This window comes from Sceloporus occidentalis, unplaced genomic scaffold (assembly GCF_023333645.1).
Source record: "Sceloporus occidentalis isolate IW3139 unplaced genomic scaffold, rSceOcc1.0.p SCAF_4, whole genome shotgun sequence".
Lineage (NCBI taxonomy): Eukaryota > Metazoa > Chordata > Lepidosauria > Squamata > Phrynosomatidae > Sceloporus > Sceloporus occidentalis.
Window position 1 is genome coordinate 95,259,308 of NW_028316984.1, and position 23,796 is coordinate 95,283,103.

General features: G+C 40.9%; 1 protein-coding gene across 1 annotated transcript in view; it reads right to left on the bottom strand.

Moving 5' to 3' along the window:
• Positions 1-6,062: 6,062 nt before the first annotated feature.
• The window catches only part of CTSD (cathepsin D), a 52,441-nt gene continuing 34,707 nt past the window's right edge, over positions 6,063-23,796 (bottom strand). The window contains exons 5-9 of the mRNA XM_089520968.1: positions 14,795-14,994; positions 14,017-14,139; positions 12,606-12,750; positions 9,076-9,174; positions 6,063-8,653 (exon numbers count right to left, since the gene is read on the bottom strand). Of these exons, the coding sequence (XP_089377094.1) occupies positions 8,483-8,653; positions 9,076-9,174; positions 12,606-12,750; positions 14,017-14,139; positions 14,795-14,994 (738 nt within the window). The 3' untranslated portion in view covers positions 6,063-8,482. The remainder of the gene's footprint in view (positions 8,654-9,075; positions 9,175-12,605; positions 12,751-14,016; positions 14,140-14,794; positions 14,995-23,796) is intronic.

A 23,796-nucleotide genomic window follows, 5' to 3' on the forward strand; every position in this document is an offset into this window, starting at 1 on the left:
TTATCGCACCCTTCAGGTGGGATTTCTGTAGATAAGATTGTTTCCTGTAACATTTGCAGTGTTTGGAATCTATTTATTCTCTAAAATATGCCACCTGTAGTATGGTTTTTCCATATGTTTAAAGTAAACAGCATTGTACCCCACTTATTTATACAGTTTCAGCCAAGTTACGATCTGCTGACTACATAAGTTTTCAGTAGCAGGCGCTCTACTTCGCACCCATTTTGGTTCTTGAGCCTTTACCCTACATTTATCTTGGATATAATTTCTTTTAAATATGCTTAACTATTCCTTCAAGTACTGATCCACCCCTCAATGTTATAAGTATTGCTTTCACGCTTCAAGATCACAGTCTTGACCAGAGCCAGAAGTAAGTTTAAACTTACCATCCAGGCGCTCCAGAGATAGAGGTGTAGATCAAGCTGGCTTATATTTCACCCAATTGGCCCGTAAAATGAATCTAGTAATAGCAAATGGCTCCATTGAAGGAGATATTGAGGGAGAATATACCTTTGTGTCTAATCGGGGATCCTCTATAATAGACTACTTTGCCCTCTCATTGCAGCCTAGATGTCTGATTGAAAAACGGATAGAAAGTGCCCACTTTCCTATATCCTTGTCTTTAAAGTGCATCACACATGCAGATCTTGTGGAATACACTAACCCCCCTATTGGGAATCTAGAATTAAGAACTTGTGGCATTAAATGGACCCAAATAGCTGAGAATAATGTTAAAAATACTCTGAACTTCAAGATCAGCTGCTTGACAGGCATGGATTATCATACACAGTTCTTGGAAGTTTTATAATCTGAAATACAAATTGCATCTTTCTGTATCTTATTACATTTTTCTTGCATCCCCCTGCCAATAACCTTGCACTCCAATATACTTGTGGCAGTACTTCCAATTCTATCAATGTCTCTGAAGATATGAACTGGTAATTATGAAGGCTCATGCTAAAATGTTGTTGTTAGTGTTATTCACTTATATCTCACCTTTCTCCCAAAATAGGGATTCAAGGAGGCTTTGAACCAGTTAGGCACAAAGATGATATTTGGTTCCTCCATCCTCCTATTTATTTTTATGCTAAAACAGACTAACACAGCATTGTCTCTGAAAACTGTTTTGGCTCTGGAGATGTTTTTAAACTTGATATGCATACCAAAGTGATTTTGCCTTCATTTTATCCACTTTCTACACAATTTCTTATCTTATCTGCTCTCCATTATTTAAGTTCCATCTGGTCCTATATCTCTTTACATCCAAATCACTCTTATAAACACATATTTTACATATAAAAATGACGTTCATTTTAATTCCTGTTTCTAAAAATGGGAGAAACTTCAGCTGACAAAACTTAAAGGTTCTACTTCTAAAATGGAGTTCTTCGCATTATTTCCTTTTGAACAAGTCCCCTTCTTTTATATACTAAATTATATAATCACCACATTTCATTTTTCCTTTATCTTTTCAATCCCAGTTTCATCTTTTTCTCTCTATCTGCCTTTCGGATACACTACTTTATATCTCATAATTGTACTACCCATTATATATTTACTTGTAAAGACTCTTATTATTATTCCTTAACATCTAATCATACCCTTTTATACACACACATTCCTTCTTCCCTCTTTCTTTTCTTATTTACATGTCCCATCCTTTCTCTATCATTGCATATTTTTTCTTATCTATTTTCCATTCTTGTTTTTCTCTAGCTTGTTTTTCCAATAATTTATTATTAAATTCCAATCTTCCTGGATCTCTCCATTGTCTTCTCTTAATTTTCTGGTAAGTAAATTTCTTTCATATCTAACAATTTTTCCATCCATTCTTCTTCTGCTTTTTCTGTAGAATTTTCTGCGTTTCAGACCCATGTCATTGTGCTTTGCTGATACCCACCCAAATAGAGACTGATGCTTTGCATTTGTAGAGCATAGTATGCAAAGCATGCCACATGCACTATTCCTTACTACAGTCCTCAAAGGGAGGCCCTGCAGCTAACTCTACAGGACATGTATCATACAAAGTTTTCATTTTTGGAGAACACTTAATTGATACACTTAAAACCCTGCAACATGCCCGGTTCCAGTTTGACAAGAGTGGTCTGACAGAACCAAAAGTGCCTCCTGCAAGCCTCTGAAGCTCCCGCTACAAAGTGTACCCCCCCCCCCCCCCATGCTTTAAGGAGTTATTAACATTTACCCCACCTTGGCACAAGCACTTATTTCAGCTTGGTGCAGCAAACAAATGTTGTGCAAATAACCCCACCTCCTCCTTCTATCCCATTCACTCACTCCAGTTCTAGCTAAAAATTAATTACTCTATGAATGTTTGGATTTACTTTTAAATTTTTAACATTTCCTTAAACCTTAAGGAGATTAAGGAACATATAGCAACTATTTTTTTAAAGAAAAGGTGAGACCCCCAAGTAATTCCAGATGCCCAAATGTGGGCTCTGGATCGAACACAGTTGTCCACCCCAGCACTAAGACTTTCAGTTTTCCTTCTGGTGAGACTAGTGCTGCAGTTGGGTCAGTTTAAGTGTTGGTTGATTGTGTTGCAGTACAGCCTGGGTCCCTAAAATTAGAATCCAAACTGATTCTGCAGAGCCATACACACCCATAGTTGGCTGTTGTGAGGATAACAAGGAAGAATAATCTAACCCCATTTGACAAGTAAGAAAATTTTGAGCAATGACTGAAAAATCTTTAATATTAATTTCCATTTCTCATTTTTTAAGGAAAGTATTATTATTATTATTATTATTAATTTTGTACCCAGCTTTTTCCCCCCCAAGTACAAGATTTAGGTTCCCAACATAGCAACAAAGCGTCTATATTTCAGAATAGTTTGTCAAGTGCAGCTTCTCTCACCAGTCTGGTATTATGATGTAAGCAGCTGCACTTGCAAAAGTCACTCTTCTTTATGGTTATTGTATGCTTTCAAGTGATTTCAGACTTATAGTAACCCTTTCATGGAATTTTCTTGGCAAGATTTGTTTGAAGGGGGCTTGCCAAGGCTGAGAGAGTGTGGCTGTGACCAACAGGGTTCTTCCTGCCAATGCTCCAAGGCATGTCTATCTCAGAAACATCCCTTGACCTCTTTGGTCCTGACACTTGCCCCAATTTCACACTTAATATGGTGGCTTAGTGGTTAAGATGCCAATTCTAATGATCAGAAGATTGGCAGTTCAAGGTCCGAGCGCTGCATGATGGGGTGAGCTCCTATCACTAGCTCCAGCTTCTGTCAACCTAGCAGTTTGAAAGCCTGCAAATGTAAGTAGATAGATAGGTACCACTTTAGTAGGATGATAATAGCATTGGGTGCAGTCATGCTGGCCACTGGAGTAGTCCTCGGACAACGCTGGATCTTCAGCTTAGTTACAGAGATGAGTACTGCCCACTACAGTTGGTTACAACTAGACATTAATGTCAAGGGACCTTTACCTTGCCCTTTTCTATTAACTGAATTAGGGATGGGGTTCCCAGTATCTTTCTCATGTTTTATTATTGGTAGTGTGCCATCTATGAGACTTTTATTATAAATTCATTCAGGCCACTCTCTTCTTGAAACAAAATAAACCACAACTTTATTTACAAGCAAGTTTGCATCATTTCACGGATGTTTCAGATCGTATGGTTGCAGTAGTACAGTGCTTCAATAGTTACAAGGTGTTTCTTATTCCGATCCCTTATGGAACTGGCAGAAAAATTAAACTGAGGTTGAATGTGAATTAAATGGTTTCTTATAAACCTCTCTGCTTACACTAGTAACCTGCTCCCTTTAACAGAAATATGAATTCTGTCAAGGGTCTCTTGCCTGAATCCTAATTCACCGTTCTCGGAACAGCATTGAACTGCTTCTTAAACTTGATTCTGATTTGCTTTTATAGTCAATCCTCCCACAGCAGCCCCTCCTTTACAGCCCTGACTGGCTGTTGGACAAATCAACTCTGCCTAGTGACTTGTCACAGTGGCTTACTCAAGACCATCCAGTGTTTTTTTTTGTTTGTTTTTTTTACAGCTGAGCGGAAACTCGAACCCTGTTCTCTAGAGAAGATCAATACTCAAACCAGTATCCCACGCTGGTTCTCTACCTCATCTTTACATTAACTAAATGCATAGGAATCTCTTTACTGAGCTCTGCACCTCTGCTTCTCATCATCTGATAAAGTAGGCTCTATAATAAACCTGTTAGCATTCACAACTTTGTTGCTTTTGCTTCAACAGCCTAACTATGGCTACCTCTTTGGAAACTGTCAACATGAAATATTCAACAGAAGCAAGGAAACAAGCAAATAAATCAGTTTTGCTGGACTCATTTGACATAGTCCAAAACTAAATACTCCTGTGTCTGTGGTTGCTGAATATTTCCAGGACAAATGATGTATATTTTACATTTGTAAGGGAAAATGTCGTATAGTCCAGAAAAAACAGTCCATGAAAGAGCATTCCAACAAAAGAAGTCATATTTATTTAAATATAGACAGGGAGAGCTAATAGGTCTCTCATTAATCATTTAATATATGTTATACTCTTGGCTTAATAGCTAAACATGTTTTGCATCTTTTCCATATTAAACAGACATTACTGACATGCTCTCAATATTATTTTTTCTTCTATAAAGAGCATGAGAAACATGTTCTTGGCATGGTACAGACATTCAGATTATTGATAAATTGAAATTAGGAACAACTCTCTCTTTGGAGACTTCAAAAATCTGTTCTCTCCAAAAAGGAATAAAAAATGAAGCTGTGTCCAGTATAAGCTACCTTTGTTCATTCCCATTCCTCAATCCTCTCCTGTTTGAGTGCCTTGCTGAACAGTGCCCCCCCCCTTCCCAGGTTGTTACATTAAAAATAACAAAATAAAAGCAATGGAGATACCTTTTTGACTTTTGAAATATATGCCAATTCAGAAATTCCCAGAACATGCATTAGGATGTACTGGGGATGGGGAGATAAATCAGAGTATTAATCCCTCTTATGCTGTGTCGCCAGGTTGAATACTAGTGCTTGTAGTAGTAGAATTAAATTATCTTTGGTCTTTAAAGCACACAATACTATTGTGAGCCCTCTTTGTATAACAGAATTGGGGCCCACAGTACCATTGCAAGGAGAGACACACCATTGCAAGGTGGCAATCCTAGTGTGACAGATGCCTCTATTTTGGACATCACAACAATGCCACTTTGTAGTTCAAGCTCAAACTTCATTAAAGAGGTAGAGCCAATCACTGAATATATTTTTGGCTGCCTAGTCCATATACATCAGAGATGGAGCTCTCATAATTTGTCCAAACAACCCACTTAACAAGTCAGCTTTTGCTGGTGTCATATTGCCATAGAGCTTATGCATCCTGTTTGTCTTCCAAACCATCCATATCCAGAATTCAAAGATGCCATAATATGCCATCTTTCTTACAGGTTCTGTATATATTCTGAAAGTTTTACTCAAATAGGTAACATGTTAAGTAGCGAAGCTAAACGGTTTTACACCCAAGTCTTCAAGTGTAAAAGTCTCTCCTATTCCTTTCCTATCCAAATGAAATTGTTTGTACTTTAAAATTTGGTTTCATTAGTTCAGAAAGGCATTTTCCTAGAATGTCCCACAAAAATCTTCCCTTTGTTCTAAGACTACATGTTTGTTAAAATAGTCTCTTGTGCTCTGTTCACAAAGTTCTGTAAAATGTGATGCCCACAGGGTATTGGTGTAATAAAACTAAACTGCTTTTGTGATTGTTTCTGGAACTGGGCTTTTTATTTGGGTCTGATCCCCTCCTCATAGCCTAAAGCAGTCAGGATATGCTCAGCCTGTATGGCAACCCTCTTCCTAGTTCAGTCCCATACAATCCCATTTCTTTGGGAGCAACTCCAGTGGAATTTAGAAAAACTGCCTTGACTAAAGGCGATTAGAACTGTGTTGAAACCCCCGATATCTGTAGGCTCTCTGATTATGTCTTCCCTTCTAGTCTGGATTAATCTTTTTCAGATATGCCTATACTGCATCATCCAACTGCTTAAAAATGTCTTGAAAGTGCTCAAAAGATGACAGACACGGTGGTGGTGGGGAACAAAATGTTTATTTCATTTTTTATGACAAACTGAGTACAGATATGACAGCAGATTGTATTTCTCCAACAGGAGAGAGTGACAGCATTCCACTTATTTATGAAAAGCAAGTAAAACAGGGGAATAGTGGCAAACTATTGACCTAGCAGCCTGATTTCCATTCAAAATAAACAGATACTATTACGTAAGAGAAGCCTTCGAAAAATTTGCTGTAAACCTACTCTCCTCCTTTATCAATCCAGTACTAAGAAGATACTTTTAAATGGCATTTTAATGGTGTTCAGGAGAAAATCTGTTTGAGAAAAAACAAATGAACATGTTCAATGGACTCCTGCAGAACTTTTAAAGGTAATTGTTATACACCTTTTCTCTTATAGAACCTTGGGCACTTGGTGTAAACTAAAGGCTCTGATTATTTATTTGTATTTGGTATCTTGAAATGAAAAGCTGTTTAGAAATTCAGGACTGAAGAGTATAAGAAGAGAGAACTAAGCAGAATTTAGAGAATCATATTTCATCTCAGAATAATTCACAACATGATATATTTTATGGATATCTCACAGTCTAAGAAATATCTCACCTTACACATGTTTATAAGCACACTATCATTTGAACAGCGGAACCTTTCTGACAAACCTAACCAGATATTCACAGAACTGAAGGGATCCTGACAGGTATCCCATCTACTTTTTCTGTAGAATTCAAGGCATCCTAATTGCTTATCGAGATCAAAAATAGTTTACCCAGCAGATAAGAAAAGTATTTAGTACAGGTAACAGGAGCCATAAAGAAATGCTAACATTTCTAGTATCTGCTGCTTTCCTGCATTCACACGATTTTCTACTGTATTGTGCAAGTGCAAGATTTTGATCTGATTGCAAAGAGTATATTTATTTAACTGCTTTTGGCTTTACATCAAACACCCCCATGTTCTTTTAATCTCCAGGGCTTTCCTCTCTCTGGGATCATGCTGTCACAACCTTGGGCCTGGATCCAAGTATCATGGGATGTTGCAGAATAAACTAGGAGAGGCTGAAAAGTTTCATCCATCAAGTGATTATTAAGATTCTGTTTAACTTAATATCTACCTAACCTCCCTCCCTTCTCTGAAAAGCTACTTCATAGCCAGCCCAAAATTGGAGTCTAAATCCAATACAGAAATTATTCATCTCTGAAATATTTGCTGTAGAAATCTAACAACAAAAGCTTGCATGTGGAGAGCTGTTCAGATAATGGCGTTCTTAAGACTAAACTTCTCAGAGCAGAGCATGTTTTAACAGACCTATCTACAATATTTATCTTCTTTACAACAGAAACAATACCAGGAGGAAGGGTTACTGAACTGATGATGTGACTTAAGTTGTGAATTTGAAAAAAAAATGTTTTTAGATGCTTCTTCAAATCCACATTTAGCTACAAGGGCTCACAGAAACCCTTGCTTGAAATACGTTGTGGTTTTGAAGAAGTGAGGGAAAGCCACACCAAGGGCTCTATTCTTTATACCCATCTACCCACCAGAAAAAACTGGGACATACAAGGAGTTGTGAAACTAAGGAGAAAGTTTGCAAGACACTGATGAATCAATCCTTGAATGGAGTTGCTCAGGCCAAAGTGCCAACATGTTTTTAAAAAAGTAAGAGCTGAGTACCAAATCATATGTTATGGAACTAACTCCCCACATGAATATTTTTTCCTATGGATTCTCTATTATCTGAAACCTATCCACTTCAATTGATGCTTGGTTTAAAAAACTGGCAAATCAGGCAAATTTTGCCACACACCACCCCTCATAGGATATGAGAAATACAGCCAACCCATCTTCTAATCTTCAACAGTGCAAACAGGGGATCAAACAAATGTAGAATTCAGTAGTAACCTCCCAACTATCTAGCATTTCCTGATCACCTGTGGAAGACTCAATTTGCTACATTACTGGCTTGCTTGATTTTTGTGTTTTTGTTTTTAATGGAGGAAAATTGTTAAGACTCTTTATTCAGAAGCATTTATAAAGGGTTCTCTCTTAGGGTGGGAGTACGAAGAGAATACAAAATTTTATTACCCTGAATTAAGCATCTACAGCAATTACGCTCAGAAAGTACACAAATAGCTAGTGTTTCAAGTAGCTTGATGTTAGAAGAGTATGTGCAATGCTGAGGCTCTTCAACTGTAATGATTTTAGTCATCATTTTCTATAGCCTCTTAAGTAGGGGGACAGGCAAATGCCTGGAAAAGTAGGTGTTTTCCCATTATTAAAAATAAAATCTATTGTCCTTTTCATTAATATTTTAAAAGGTGTCCTTTCCTTTACATTTCTCCGATTTTTTTCTAATGCCAATAAATCACAATAGAAACTCCCAGTGTGTTTACAAGTGCATTGTGTAGAGAAACTATGGGAGGTGTGACCAGCTGCTTTTACACTTTCCCAGAACATTTTGCAAAACCAACTGCATCATTATCCCTATCAAATGCTGTGTAGTAAGCGCCAATGAAGACATCACCCAGGATCCAAAGAGGCCCTCCAGGTGGTGGGATATTTAAGCCTGAAAATCCACTCAAGCATAGGGTTTCTCCTTGCACAGTAACCTAGAACAGAGACAAAAACAGAAATGAAACAATAAAAAAAGATTCCTCCCCATTTGTGGAACATTCATTTGCTTTTTCTGCTTCCTAGTTCCATGATGGTCTACTACATCTTCTTCTTGGTTTAATTGTCTTACTGCTTTGTTCAGATTCCTCGAGAGGAACTAATATAAGAACTCAAGTTCAACTAGCTTATTCCTGCGTGTTTCTCAACTCAGGAAACTAGGTCTTCTTCAACCAGGTATAGGAAGACACTTACAATTTCATCCATTTCTTTGGGGAGAACCCTGACTATTCTCTTGAACTGAAGGGGATCCAAGAAGTTTGATACTTATGTGCAGGACTCATATATTGAATATTTGAGAGGTAAAATACTATGCTAAGGACAGGTATTAGAAGGAAAGCACAATTAACTTTGGACTTACTTTCAAGGCATACTGATCTGCAGTAAGATCATAAGATTTCCCTCCTAGGACAAAGGACACAGTGGGAAGGGTGGCAAGTTTTTCACAGGGAAGAATATACTGCAAAAGAACAAGAACAAGAACCTATATAAGAACCTGCTATGGACATCAAACATATTTTAATAATAAGGGTTAAAGAAATTGGCAACTAATCCTTTAACACAACTTGCTTCAACCTGGTGCCCTACAATCCCTTTCTCCCCCAGCTATTCATGTGATTTAGACCTATGGGAGTTGTTGTCCAACACATTTGGAAGACACTAGGTTGAGGGAGGCTGCCCTAAAGGATGTAGTATTTCAGCTCTAGCCTTATGCCCTTTACTATGTTAAAGAATTAAAGATCAACGTTTCAGAATCTGGTATAAACCCATATTAACAATATAAAAGTTACAACAGCAACACTGGTTAGCAGTGACGAGTTCCAAAGACCTCATAACTAGACTGAAGTCTGTTCAAGTCTTTCTTTTACCCCTTATCAGAGTGGTGGCATGATTCCAGAGCCTCTTCTACCTCAATATATCCCTTTACTATGCTGTACTGATACAAAAGTGACCTCTGTTCAATGTCTCTCTCACATACATGTCTATGTTCACTATGGCTAGGAAGCATGTATGTTATGCAAGTGAAGAGGAGGAAGCAGAAACTTCACAACCTGCATTTCTCTGTGGTTGGTGGCAGCTGTGAAAGAACTGCTATGGCCCTACCCACACTAGTTAAAGAGTCTTGGGCCCCATTCCCACTGGGCACAAAAAGCGATGTTGCAATTTTGGCTCGAATTTTTTTTCCGAGTCCTAATAGAATCTGGTCCTTCGTTCCCATTAGGAAAGGCTGCAAAACGACTCGATTTATTTTGACCCATGTTTTTGTTCCCATTGGATTTCCCCCCGCGGTATTTTAAAGCGGAATTGGCTCCCCGTTTCCAGTGCCCTTCCGGAACCTCTTTTTTTTCAAGCAGCTGTCAAGCAAGTGCTTAGGCAATTGGATGTCACAGTGACATCAGTTGCTTCTATGCATTTTGACGCGGGCTATTTTTGTTCCCCATTCCCATTTGCATCTTTCAAATCTGTTTTTCTGTTTTGTTTTTAAGCAGTCAATCAATTGCTTGGGTGCTTTTCCCCTCTGGGAAAAGGAGAAGGAACCTCCATCCTCCAAGTCCCTTTGCCTCCCAAGCTGTCCTGTGTCTTCCCAGAGCCCCCTGGGAAAGGGAGAAGGAGCCTCCAGCCCCCAAAGTCCCTTTGCCTCCCCCATTGCTCCCTTGGCTGTCTGGGGGACGATTGAGCAGGCATGTAATAATAGTTTAAAATGGTGTTCAATGGGTCTCCTCACACATCGGTCTATGAATGTGGAGCGGGGGGAGGTTGCTGGGGGGCGTGATGGGGGGAAATGGAGCCAGTAATGCAGGAAAGAGAACAAAGTGGATAATACTCCCAGGCCAACCCCTTGAGCACTGCTCCTCCCATCCCCAAGTTGTCGAATTGGACACCCTTGTCATTCCCATTCATTTGCCCCGAATCAGACTCAGGAGGTGCAGGAAAAACCTCCAAAAAAGTACAGTCAAATTAACCCAGGTTCGAGGCCCCTTGATTCGGGTTTTCCCTGGAAAAATTGATTACATGGGGATCAGATCAGAATTCCAATGGGAACGAAATTGGCGCAATGAAGATCGAATGCATGGTCAAATGGGAACTATGCCCCCATAATCTGAGTCTTGATTCGCTTTATAAGCCGGTGGAAATAGGGCCTTGTTGCTTCAGAGATGTGGTGGTGACATTTAGCCTCTGTCTCAGTTGTCTGAATAAATATGACAAGAATGCTCTTAAAAGGCAAGACATTCCACCATGCTGTATTATCCAAAGGCAGGTCCACTGGACAGCCAAACCCAACTAATACAAATACTCCTCACTCCATATGGTATACCAAAAAGTTCACACTGAAAGGAATGGAGCTTTGCTAGTATGTGTTCAAAATAATTAATTCTAGAGCATATTTTCTCAATCATCACTGTGCTGACCTTCTAGAAACTGACCGTTATGTTCCTTTTTACCACTGCCTTTGCTTTAATGAACATTTAATGAACAAAACACACTGCCTTTGAATGCTGGGTTGACATTTCATGAACTATGGAAGAACTGCAGATTTAGGATTGAATTGAAAAGTATGAATTCCCCCTAACCCCCATTAAAAACTTGCATCTAATACAGTACTAGGCCATGGATAGTCTACTGCTGGTCTCTCTGTACTTTGTCTTTTAAATTAGCTACAATCCACTCTGCAGGGTTCTATCCTGCAAAAAAGGTTACAAAGATATTAAATAATAACATTAGCCATGAATAATAAACAAGTGAACAACAAGTGACCACCCACTCAAGTCTTTATTTAGAATTTCCCCTCCTCTGCAATGAAAAATAACTTTTCCTTTTAGGACAACTGCTCCAAGTACTTGATTGTTATCTTTTCTTTGATTCCCCCAGTTCTGACAACTTTGAAATGAGACCTGTAGATAGTATTCAAAATGCAGTCATACTTTCTATTTATACACAACATATTATAATACTTACCATTTTATATCCAATCTCTTTTTCTATATTTATTTATTTAACAATAAATAATTCCTAGCATTAATTTCTCTTGGCAGACCCTGCTTCATCTGCAATGCAGAAATATTTCGGTTTTACACCACTTTAACTGCCATGGCTCAATGTTATGGAATCTTTGGGTTTATATTTTGTTGTGGCATGAGAGCTCTCTGATAAGGAAGGTTAAATATCTCACAAAACTGCAATTCCCAGAATTCCATAGCACTGAGCCATGGCAGTTAAAGTGGTGTAAAACCAAGATATTTCTGCAGTGTGGATGCAGCCCCTGACTCTTTAACCAGAGCACTGTGATTCAAGACCTGCACCAGCTACGCTTCTTCCTGTTCTACGTCTACTAACATCATGGGGGAAAAATCATTATATTCAGCTATTTCTATGTTGGTTCTTCGGGAGTGACAGAGTATAGTCATTGTACAACATTATGGCAGTAGACAGCAGACATAAAAACAAAGTATGTCACAATATAATGCAATGCAATAATATAGTAAAATACAATTAAACACACACAAACAGAAGAGCAAACAAACCATTAAAATGCACTTCAAAGTATTATTCTGGCTTATTTGCTTGTCTGTAAATTTTAACATGGCATTAAATGTTAGTGTCAGTTAAGCTTAAATGGAGATAGGTCACCATCACAAAGAATGCCCTCCACCTACTTCTTACACAATTAACTTCTTTCCCTGGCAAAGGAACTTGAAACTGTGCTATCACAATTAATTCAATATAAAAGTAGTCTGAACTACTATACTAATGCCTTCTGTGTGGCAACTCAGTGTCACTAAAAGCATGTGAACCCAAGCTAGACTCAAATAGCATTTTGATGACATGGAGACTATTCATATGCTTTGGCATCACAGCCACCACCCTCCTCTGTTCCCTGTCTGCATTCACCTGTCCTTTAATGATTGGCTTTGCTCCAATGGCTTTTTGCAGCTGTTTGACTTCCTCCACTGGTCCAGTAATGAGAGAGGTACCACTGTCTACAATAGCTTCACAGCCATCTTTGCACACTGTCAGGCCACTGGGAACTTGAATCCTGTAATAGGAAGACAATTCTGTGGTTAGGGAATAGAAATTAGCTTACTGAGTCTTCATTAGATAGACAGGTATGTGGATATTTTGGACAGAGAGTTTTATTTTAAAAGGACTACATGTAAAAGTTGACATTACATCTCTCCAGTGCATATAGCAGGGAGATGTCTCAGTGATACCAGTGACATTCCTCTCACACTGTTATTACGCATTGGGATTCGTGTCCCACACATAGCAGAAGCAAACAGGTATCAAGAGAATGGAATTATGAACAGGGACCTTCTGGTTTTCCACAGCCTGATGATTTTGAATTCAACTGAATATTTGGATTTTGCCTCCTTTGATCAGCCTTCTCTGATTTCATGACCTCTGGAGTACAACTCCCATTTCCTGCAGAGAATGATCAGTTTTGGTTGGATCTTAAAAGGAATTGTGATACAATATACTGAAGCAAGCTTATTTTCTGGTGCTCTGAGACCAAGATACAAACCAATGAATTTAAATCACAAAGAAAAAAAATCCACTTAAACTTTAGGAAGAGCCTCTTGTTGGTAAGAATGTTCAGTAGTGGAAAATACTATCTTGGAGGATAGTGGAATCTCCTTCTTTGGAGGATTTTGTTTAAATCCAAATATCCAGCTGAATTCAAAATCATCAGGGTGTGGAAAACCAGAAGGTGGTTTTCTACAGTCCCTGTTCATAATTCCATTCTCTTGCTGCCTGTTTGCTTGTGCTATGTATGGGGCACGAATCCCAGTGTGTACAAACAGTGTGTGAGGAATGTCACTGTCTGAGAGCTCTCCCTGTCGGAATGGCCAACTTTTGGTACTGTTTCAGTTTATTTGCCTCTGTGACAGAAGGTTAGACTAGCTGCCCCTTGTGGCCCTTTCAAACTCTATGATTCTATTTCTGGAAGGCTGGCATATAACGTACTAAGCATTAGGGAATGGGATGGAGTGGGGGAATTACAGGGAGATACATGATCAAGTCGAAGAACTCCTCTCCCTGCACATGGTGCCCCCCCCAAAAAAAAACAACACCTTTTTCCTTGCTCCCTCCTGAACCCCTACTCAAGTCCCATCTTGTGCTACAAAGTTTCTGCTCCAGGTGATTGCAATTCTGAACAGGAACACTTCTGTTAGGGGCTTAGGATATGCTGGGGAAATGCCAAGCTGAAGATGCCATCAAACGTGTGTTGTGTTATCTTATGCTAATACACTATAAACTTAAGTGTGTATCTGTGAAATTCCAGGAAAAAAACACAACTCACTTATCCATATGGACCTGCCAATATGCTTTGCGAGTGACATTCACCCAGTTGAAGTCTCCAGTGTAATATTTTGGATCTGTTCCTCCAAAAAGCAGTTCCCCTCCAGGTGTTGATGTTGGATCCCTAAAAGAGGTGATGCATAAATGCAGAAGCAAAACATCCAAGCCAAATAAAGGAGAATGGGGGGTGGGGAGAGATTTTCCCAGCCTCAGCAATATGCTAGAGTGACTGTGGTACTGGAAAGGAAGGGGCACAAATAAAGACTAACGAGTTATACATTATGTAGGAGACTTAACACAAGTCCATAAATCTAAGGTAGATAACATAATTCTTACTGCATAACCTGCTCAAATACTAAGTATTGTTACTAATAGGTATGCTCAAACTGTACTCAGTGGGGCTTATTCCTAAGTAAACAAGCTTCTGGCTGGATACAAAGTCTGTCATTTATCATATACACCATGTTCTTCTGAAGAGCATGTATTGTCTTACATAAGATTTCCCATCAAAGTAGTTTAAAGAGATGCTTTGTGAGCCATTAGAGACTATTGTGAGTTTGCACCTGTGCTGTGCTCATATTGTAGCTTCCTGTGCAGTTTCACATGTATGGGCTTACTCTCTGGTAGGGAAAAACATTCGTCCTCTAGATTCAGTCATAATGAGGTAAATTCACTGGAACAGAAGGACCTTTTCCTTATGCTATAAACCTTAGTCATACAGCAGAGAAGGGATCCTAAATTCATACAGCAAAGTTTCATTCTGTCAGAACTACCCTCACCTGTTTAGATAAAATGAAAATAAGTTCCTAGGCAATAGCTGTTGTTCCATTACATTATCAAAGAAAGGAGTAACGTGATTCACAGAGATCTTGGGAAATCCCAAGCCAAGGATGCCATCAAACTTAGCAGCCGTGAATGTGATGCCAGGCTCCGAGGTAGCTTCACCAAATAATTGCTTCTTGACAACCACGTCACCGATCTGAGAGAAAGAAAAAGGAAGTAAGGAGCATTTAAGTCATTGCTGGAAGAGAAAAAATATTCTGGTAATGATGAAATAAAAATCCAAATTGACTGACAAAATGAAGATGAAACCCTTTTAGAAAAGAACTCCAGCGTCTTCCCTCAACACATGCCATATAAAGACAATTGGAAAAGAGGTGTCTTGAAAGTCAGGCACAATACTGGATGTGTGTAAGCTACATGAAAGAAAATGCTGGTGTACAGCATAAAATTGCCACATTTGCCTTGGTTAATGACAACAATAAAGCAAAGATAAAAACTACCAATGTGAAACACAGAACTAGACAGAGAACCATATACTTGCTAAAAAGTTTTACAACTACTCTGAAATCTGAGAGATGTAGGATTGTATAATCAAAGTTAGAGGAGGTCATAAGGGTCATCTATTCTAACCCTCTGCCATGCAGGAATACATACTCTTGAAAGATGCTCATCCAACCTGTGTTTAAACAGCTCCAAAGAAGGTGAGTCCACACCCTCTGAATCAATCAAGAATTGTCAAACAGTTCTTACAGTAAAAAACTTAAAGTGTTTAGGCACAATCTTTTTTCTTGTCACATGAATCTACTGGTTCTTGTTCTAGGCTCTGGAGCAGCAGAAATCAAGCTCGCTCCATCTTCTACAGGACATCTCACTAGATATTTAAGGACAATTATTATGTCACCTCTCAGTCTTTGCTTTTCGAAGCTAAATATACCCAAGTCCCTGAGTTAGTTACTGAACTTCCACAGGTAGAAAATTCCAAAATTTAACCACTGTGGTAAAGGTATTCCTTTTAGCTGCTACTATCCATATTTGCTTCAAAGATGCAAGTGAGGTCAGATCAACTAGGATTACTCAGATGGCATGCCATGCACCCTTCAGACAGATCAATCCCACACCGCTAACATGAATTAAGATAGATTGCTGCTTCTACACTTGAAATTATGATTAGATAGCTAAGACTCATAATCTCACTCTAAAATTTGGTTTGATTTATTCCTCAAATATCTTCCTCCTTGTCTATCACTATTCTGGATCTACTGCTGTGTTTGAAGAGAAAGCAAAAGAAAAACTAACAAATTGTCCATGAATGCAATATGATGCCATCCCATAGAGGTAATTTTAGTAAAATATGCTTATATGCAGACTATCTCAAAAACATTCCTTTTCCTTAGACTTTGACAAAATTCTTTAGAGGTACAGGGCTTAGCAGAAGGTGTTTTCAGAATTGAGATTCAGTGACTGGGGCTCGGCACTGTGAGAGGACTCAATAAGGGAGACTTGGAAGGGAAAAACACCATTAAATGCTAGGAAATAAGCGATATACTTCAGTGTTCTTGTGGAAAAAAATAAATGACAGTGCTAGAAATTCTGGCTACAATACTAGAAAGAGGGAAACAGAAGAATTAGCTCATGAAGAACAGTTTATATGCAAAACATGTCAGCTGTACAAATAAAATGCTTCTCCCCGACCATTTGGGCTGGGGAGGAGATTTTGCTGGCCTCTCATTAGAGACCAGCATGTTAAAGGAAAAGAGCATGCTCTGCTGGCTGTTGGGAGAGGAGGGGCCGGGGTTTAGCTTGCTTGGGGCTTCCCTGCCCAAACTCCTCTCACTTGGCTTCAAACGCTGGAGCAGGAAGGAGGCCTCAGGTGCCTGTTCCTGCCCAGCACTCCTTTGGCCGGCCTTGGAGAAGAGGGGCCTGAAAGCCGGCTTGATTCCGGATAATCCAGCAGGAAGCCAGCTGGCCTGACTGTGGGAAGCCCTTGGCTGGACAAGAGATCTCTGGAGGCTAAGTGATGGGGCTGGGAAGTGGGCTTGGGTCCTTCTTCACAGCAGCCCTCAGTTGGGCCTCTGGGGGAATAAGAGAATATCCCCTTCAAGTTCTGTGCCTGCTACCTTCCTCCCCCTGTTAATAGTTTCAGTAGCAGCCATTTGGTTGGAGGCTTGGCAGCCATTTTGTATTGCCAGCCATTTTATATAGCTGCCTTGCAGCCTTGTTGTGGGAAGAAGGCCTGGGGCTCAGTAAGGAAGGTCCTTCCACTGCAGAGGGCCTCAACTTTACATAACAATCCTCAATCAGACCTATTCCACTGATACCTTAAAGGACTCAGATCCTGTCTGATGTTGGGAGCTAAGCAGTGTCTGCCCTGGTTAGTATTTGGGTGGGAGGCTGGCAGTGCTGCAGGCTATATTTCAGAGGAAAGAAGTGGCAATGCCACCTCTGAGTCTTATTTTAGGCTAAAAATGTTCATGCTAAGCTGGGTTTGCCCAGATGGCTTTTGTAGGGGAGTGTGCCCATAAACACAAGAGCAGCTGGTGTTTCATTCAGTGCTGGCTGCCTCCCTTGCTGCTGAGAAGCGTGGCAGCCATTTTCTATAGCTGCATTTGCAGCCTTGTTCTGGGGAGGCCTGTGGCTCAGGGAGGGTGCTATGCATCTCCAGGGGGCCCTAGCTTGGCATAACAATCTCTAATCAGTCATTTGGGAATAAAAGCTTTCATGCTAAGCTGGTGTTTAATTCATTCTATAACAGCATTCAGTGCTGGCTACCCTCCCTTGCTGATTTGGTTGAGGCTCAGTAGCCATTTTGTATTGGCAGCCAGTTTATATAACTGCATTCCCAGACTTGTTTGGGGAGGTCTCTGGCTCAGTTGCGGGTGTCAAACAACTATAGAGGGCCACAGATTGCCATAACAATCTGTAATCAGTCATTTTGGAATAAAATTTTCATGCTAAGCCAGGTTGGCCTGGACATTTTTTGGGAGGGAGTCTGCCAATAAACGCAAGGGCAGCTGGTGCTTAATTCCCTTTATAACAGCATTCTGTGCTGGCTACCCATCATTACTGATCAGTGTGGCAGCCATTTTTTATTATTATTATTTTTCCCCCAGCCATTTATTATTGTCACATTGTCAGCCTTGTTGAGAGGATGTCTGTGCTTCTACAAGGGGTGTCATACAATTTCAGGGGACCCCAGTTCCACATGTCAAGTGTTAATCAGCCATTTTCAAATTAATTATTATGCTAAGCTGGGTCCAGTATGGATGATATTTGGAGGGGAGTCCACTGTTAAATACAAGGATGGCTGGTGACACAAACATATACATTCATTAATGTTGGGATGGGTGATATATTATGCAATCCAAGTTTGTTCTGTTCAGTATGGCCTTTGTTTTTTGGAGCACATCCTTATAATAGGAACTATCATTTACTCAGTTAAAGTAATTGCTAATAGCTCCAAAGAAAGGAATAGAGGGAGAAGGGCCCTGCCCCCAAAGAAGAGGATAGTGATAAAGATATTCATTGGGATTCAGTGCTATCCAGGTTGCAGGCTTTGGAATCTGAGAGGGTGGAATACATTCTTCTGGACATATGTCAGCTGTGATGTTGGAACAAAAGAGATTATTTAACAAAGTTTGCTCTCGTCTTACTCCCCTTGAGCAGTTACAAGCCCAAGATGAGGGTTCTTCGCAGTCAATGTGTCAGGAGGCTTCCAGAGGGTCAGCGAACTACAGTGGATGGTAATGTTTCAGACATTTCACCAGGTGAGGAACTTGAGCAACAGTTTCTTTCATCACTGGTCACTTGACCACGGGGTCCAGGCCAGTTGCAGGCTGTATCACAGCCTAACCCCATACCTGGGACTTCCATGGCTACAGGGGTGCCATCTTCCCCTTCTGCTAGGCCTACACAAGGTGAGCGCTTGCATAGTGGACATCTGGTCCAGAAAACGCCTATTTTGTCTTCCTTTCATGGTTCAGGACCAATAAGCCAACAACAGAAACTGTTATGCTGGAAGTTTGGCTCACAGAGTGTCTATAACCGAAAGCCCTATAGGTTTAAGCATGAATGCTCATTGTGTGGAGGGAATGAATCCTTTAATAACTGCACCCTGATAAGGGGACAAATGGGACATAAGGACAAAGATACGAGAAAGGTAGGTGGCCCTGCCACCCCTGCTACAAAAGGGACCTAGCTCATTAGATGCTGATACCCTCTCTATCTGGCTGAAACGTTATCCCATCAGAGAGGCTGCATTGTTCTTGTTAAAAGGTTTTACTTATGGTTTGAAGATCCCCTTTTTGTGATATTTCATCCCCCTTTCTGGCTCCTAACTTAAAATTAGTTAGGCAAATGGGAGACCTGGTATATAAATGATAATCAAGGAAGTTTCCGAAGATAGGTTGATTGGACTCTTCCAGGAACCTCCTGTTCCAGACCTGTGGGTCTCTCCATTGGGATAGTCCCTAAGAAGACACTGGGGAAATTCCAGCTTTGACATCATCTTTCTTTTCCCAAGAGAGACTGTGTTAAGGATGCCATTCCACACCAATTGGCTACTGTTAAATATATCTCTTTGGCACTTCCATGAAGGAAGTCAGCAAATACGGATTGAAAGCAGAGTTGGCAAAATGTGATATTCAGCTTTTCTCCTGTTGCCAGTTCACCCAGGCAAATTTGATTGGTTAGGTTTTAGTTTTGATGGTACATTTTATATGGATCTGACACTTCCTATGGGGTGCTGAATGTCTTGTTCAATTTTTCAAATGTTTAGCACATTTTTGAAATGGGTGTTTCAGACCAAATTGGGCTTAAAAGAGGTTATACATTATTTAGATGATTTCCTGTTCATGGGGGCATCTAGCTCTGGACAGTGTCTCTAATTACTACATTGTTTTGAAACATTAGCTGGAGAGTTGGGGGTTCCTTTCTCACCAAAGTAAGACAGAGGGCCATGCCAATAGCTTACCTTCCTAGGTAAATTATAGATACGGTTAACCAATGCTGGTAGAGGGTCAACTGCTTTGCTTCCCTTAGAAAGGCAACACTAAGGGAATTTCAAGAGCTCATTGGCCACTTTAATTTCGACTTTAGGGTTGTGGCCCCAGGTAGGGCCTTCTTAAGATGTCTCTGTGATGCCTTTGGTGGGATTTCACACCCTTACCATAGGACAAGGTTGATGCAAACTATCCACCATTTGATCTATTCTTAGATAAGTTCAGTGGTATAACCATTTGGAGAGAGGTTAAGAAGCTAGATGCCCAGCTACATATTTTCTGATAATACAGGTTCAATAGGCTTTCTAGTCCACTTTTTGAAAAGATGATATGCCCACAGGTGGCCTGTGCATTAATTAGAATCAGATATTACTTTAGACTTAACATTCTTGCAATTGTTCTCCATTTTAGTTGTCGTACATTTATGGACAAGCAAGTTGGCCAACTCTGGTGTGACAACATGGTGTTTGTACAAGTAGTGAGTTCACTGACCTCTAGATCACATAAAGTCATGTGATTAAAATGTGCATTCACATTGCATTGCTTGTCGCATAACATTCTCTTCGCAGCCTCCCTGGAATTGATAATGAGATTCCTGATTCTATTTCTTGTATGCAGATGGAGCTATTCAGGCAACTAGCTCCAGAGGTGGCAGATTCTCTACACCAGAGGTGGCAGATTCTCTACACCTGATGCTAACGGACATATGGAATCTTGGCAGGGAAAATTAGTTCTGGCTTTGGGATTGTCATTGGCGCCTGCGTCAAAGAAAACCTGTGTTGGGGCGGCCAATAAATTTATGACAGTCCAAAGATGCTCAGGGTTGGCTGACCGGTACCCTGTGTCTGTTATACATTTCTTACAGTTTTGTGTGTCCTTACATGATAAAGGATTAACAGTTTTGTCTAGACAGAACAGGCTTTCGGCTATAACCTTTTGGCTACAGCCATGGTACTTCAAGTGATTTTAGGATACATAAGCTACTGGAATGATGGTACAGGGAAGCTATAATAACTAAGGACCCACACAAGCCTCTGTCACCCAATATGTTAAAGGGTCTCGGTGTTATTTGGCCATCTCTATCCACTTCCTCTTATAAGGCAATGCTTTTCCATGCAGCCGCACTAAATGCCTTTTTTGGCATGCTGAGGATAAGTGAACTAGTGGTAGCTTCAAGACAAGATTTCTCCAATAAGGCCCTGTTATTTCAAGATGTTACTCTATCCGAGCAGTCTATTTTCCTTTTTATCCATTCCTCCAAATCAGACCAGGCAAAAAATGACAAGGTGCTGCAACTACTATCATTCAGTGATAAATTGCTCTGTCCTGTTAGAGCTTTAGACAAATTCCTACAAGTTAAAGGTCATACCCCTGGCCCTTTGTTATGCTATTTGGATGGGCTACCAATCACCAGGTTCCAGTTTTGTTCATTTCCAGCAAGAATATTAAATTGTTTATGCCTTAACGGAGTTGTATTTGCCACATACTCCTTTTGTATAGGGGCTGCATCTACAGTGGCTGCCTTGGGCATACATCAACGAGATATGCAGAGGATCGGTCGATGAAATCTCAGGTCTATGGGTCATGTTTGCTACCTCTGACTTATTGATGGTGTTTTTGTAGGATCTGTTTCAGATGCAGTACACCCTGTGATGAGACACCGTGTGTGGATCTGCGGACACATCATGGTGTTCTGTGTGGTCCGCCAAGCCAGGAGGTGCCATTTTGGAAGCCAGCTGGGGCTATCAGATAAGGCCATTGTTGAATGGAAAGAAAAACGTGTCCTGTGGTGTCACAGGCTACTGTCTTTGGCGAAGGCCAGTTTCTGCTCCCTCTTGTTTTGGAGATACATTTGGGAGGCAATGATTTGGTTTTGTTCAAGGGCAGGGCCCTTGTTTGTCAAGCCATTCATGACATGCGGTGCATTCATGAGAGATGGCATTTTGTTATGCTGTTAGAGTCGGCGATGCTGCCACACCGAGTTTGGGGTGGTGGAGGTGATCCACGCCTTTACAATAGGGCCTGTAAAAGGGCCAACAATAAGATCTGCAAGGCTATGAATGGAGGACTGGGTTTCTACCTGGTTCACGATGATATCATGTTGCTTAAGCCTGAGCTCTACTGAGCGGATGGCATCCACGTTTTTGAAGTGGGGAACCAGCTCTTTCTTCGAGATCTGCAAGCAGGGGTTTTGGCTGTTTGGCCAGCCTTGTGGGGGATAGGGGCTAAGCCGATGCTTGCCCCTTATCTGTGGCATAGGCGGGGGGAGATAGATGTTTCCGTGAACACCTCGGCACCCTCCTAAAGGGTGAAGCTAGGTCTTTGGAAATCACGTTTAGGTCTTGCGAGTAAACGTGAAGGGAAAGAGACTTGCCTTGGGGCTGGCTTGAGATTTAAACCCTCACTTAAGTCTGGCGAGTTAAGTGGGGGAGTCTTGGGTTGGCCTTCCGGATGCCGGCCGGGGAGCAACCCAAAGTATGGATTGCCCTTGGGGCACAGGTGTTTTCGCCCTTTGGAAGCTGGGGAATTGGTCTTGGAGCAGACCATCTGCCAGCTGTTCCTACACAAGGTTCTCCCCCCTGGTTTTTTGCAGTTCTCGAAGAAATAAGTTTAAATAAGTTGAGTTAAATAAAGTTGCCCATTTTATAACCCAGTTCTCTGTGTCTGGTCTCATTATTAATGAGTTGGTCAGCAAAAGCCCTTTCCATAACAACATAGCTTAAACATACATATTTTCCCCCAAAAGAACACCAGAGTATACTTCTTATTTTCTAACATTTTGGTTTTGCTACTTCCTTCAACACTAGTTAGTTCAGGTGGATGATGACCGTTTCGTTGAAGACCACAACTTCTGGAAATGGAGAAGGATTCAAGATATGTGCCCAAGGAAATAAACAATGGTCCAGAGAACTGTATCGGGGTACAAATTGTTGACTATGGACGAGAGCACTGCTGTGTATTTTTCTAAATTCAGAAGAAATGCGGTAAAGGCCAAGAAAGAAAAGGTACATCTCTTCGGGAAGGTACGGTTCCATCATCTTTGAAACAGGCTATTGTAAAGCCTCTATTGAAGAAACCTTCCCTTGATCCCCTATCTATGACTAACTATAGACCAGTCTCCCTGTTACCATTCTTGGGCAAGGTGATTGAGAGGGCAGTCGCCTCTCAGATCCAGGCGGTCTTGGATGAAACCGATTATCTTGATCCATTTCAAACTGGCTTCAGGACGGGTTACGGAGTTGAGACTGCCATGGTCGCCTTAGTCGATGACCTCCGTCTGGCCACCGACAGGGGTAATATAACTCTGCTGGTGCTCTTAGACATTTCAGTGGCCTTTGATACCATCGACCATGGTATCCTTCTGGAACACCTGAGAGAACTGGGTATCGGGGGCACTGTGCTCCAGTGGTTCTGGTCCTATCTCTCGGGAAGGTTCCAGATGGGGGACAGTTGCTCTCGCAAAAGAGAGCTTACATCGGGTGTCCCTCAGGGCGCCATTCTGTCCCCCATGCTATTCAACATTTACATGAAGCCGCTGGGAGAGATCATCCGGAGCCATGGGGAGCGGTGTTATCAGTACGCTGATGACACCCAGATCTATCTCTCCATGGCTCCGACTGATAGTGACTAAGGATGGTATCTCTCCTCTGGATGCCTGCCTGGGGGCAATAATGGGCTGGATGTGGAAAAACAAACTCAGACTGAATCCAGAGAAAACAGAGGTACTCATGATAGGTTCCCCTGGCCCGGGCAGGGAAATTTGTCATCCTGTCCTAGATGGGGTTAAACTTCCCCTAAAGGACACAGTTCGTAGTTTGGGAGTTCTCCTGGATTCATCTCTACAATTATCATCTCAAGTAGATGCGATGGCCAGGAGTGCTTGGTACCAGCTTCGGCTGATACGCCAACTACGTCCCTGTCTGGACCGAGGGGACCTAGAAAATGTAGTACATGCACTGGTAACCTCCCGTTTGGATTTCTGCAACGCGCTCTGCATGGGG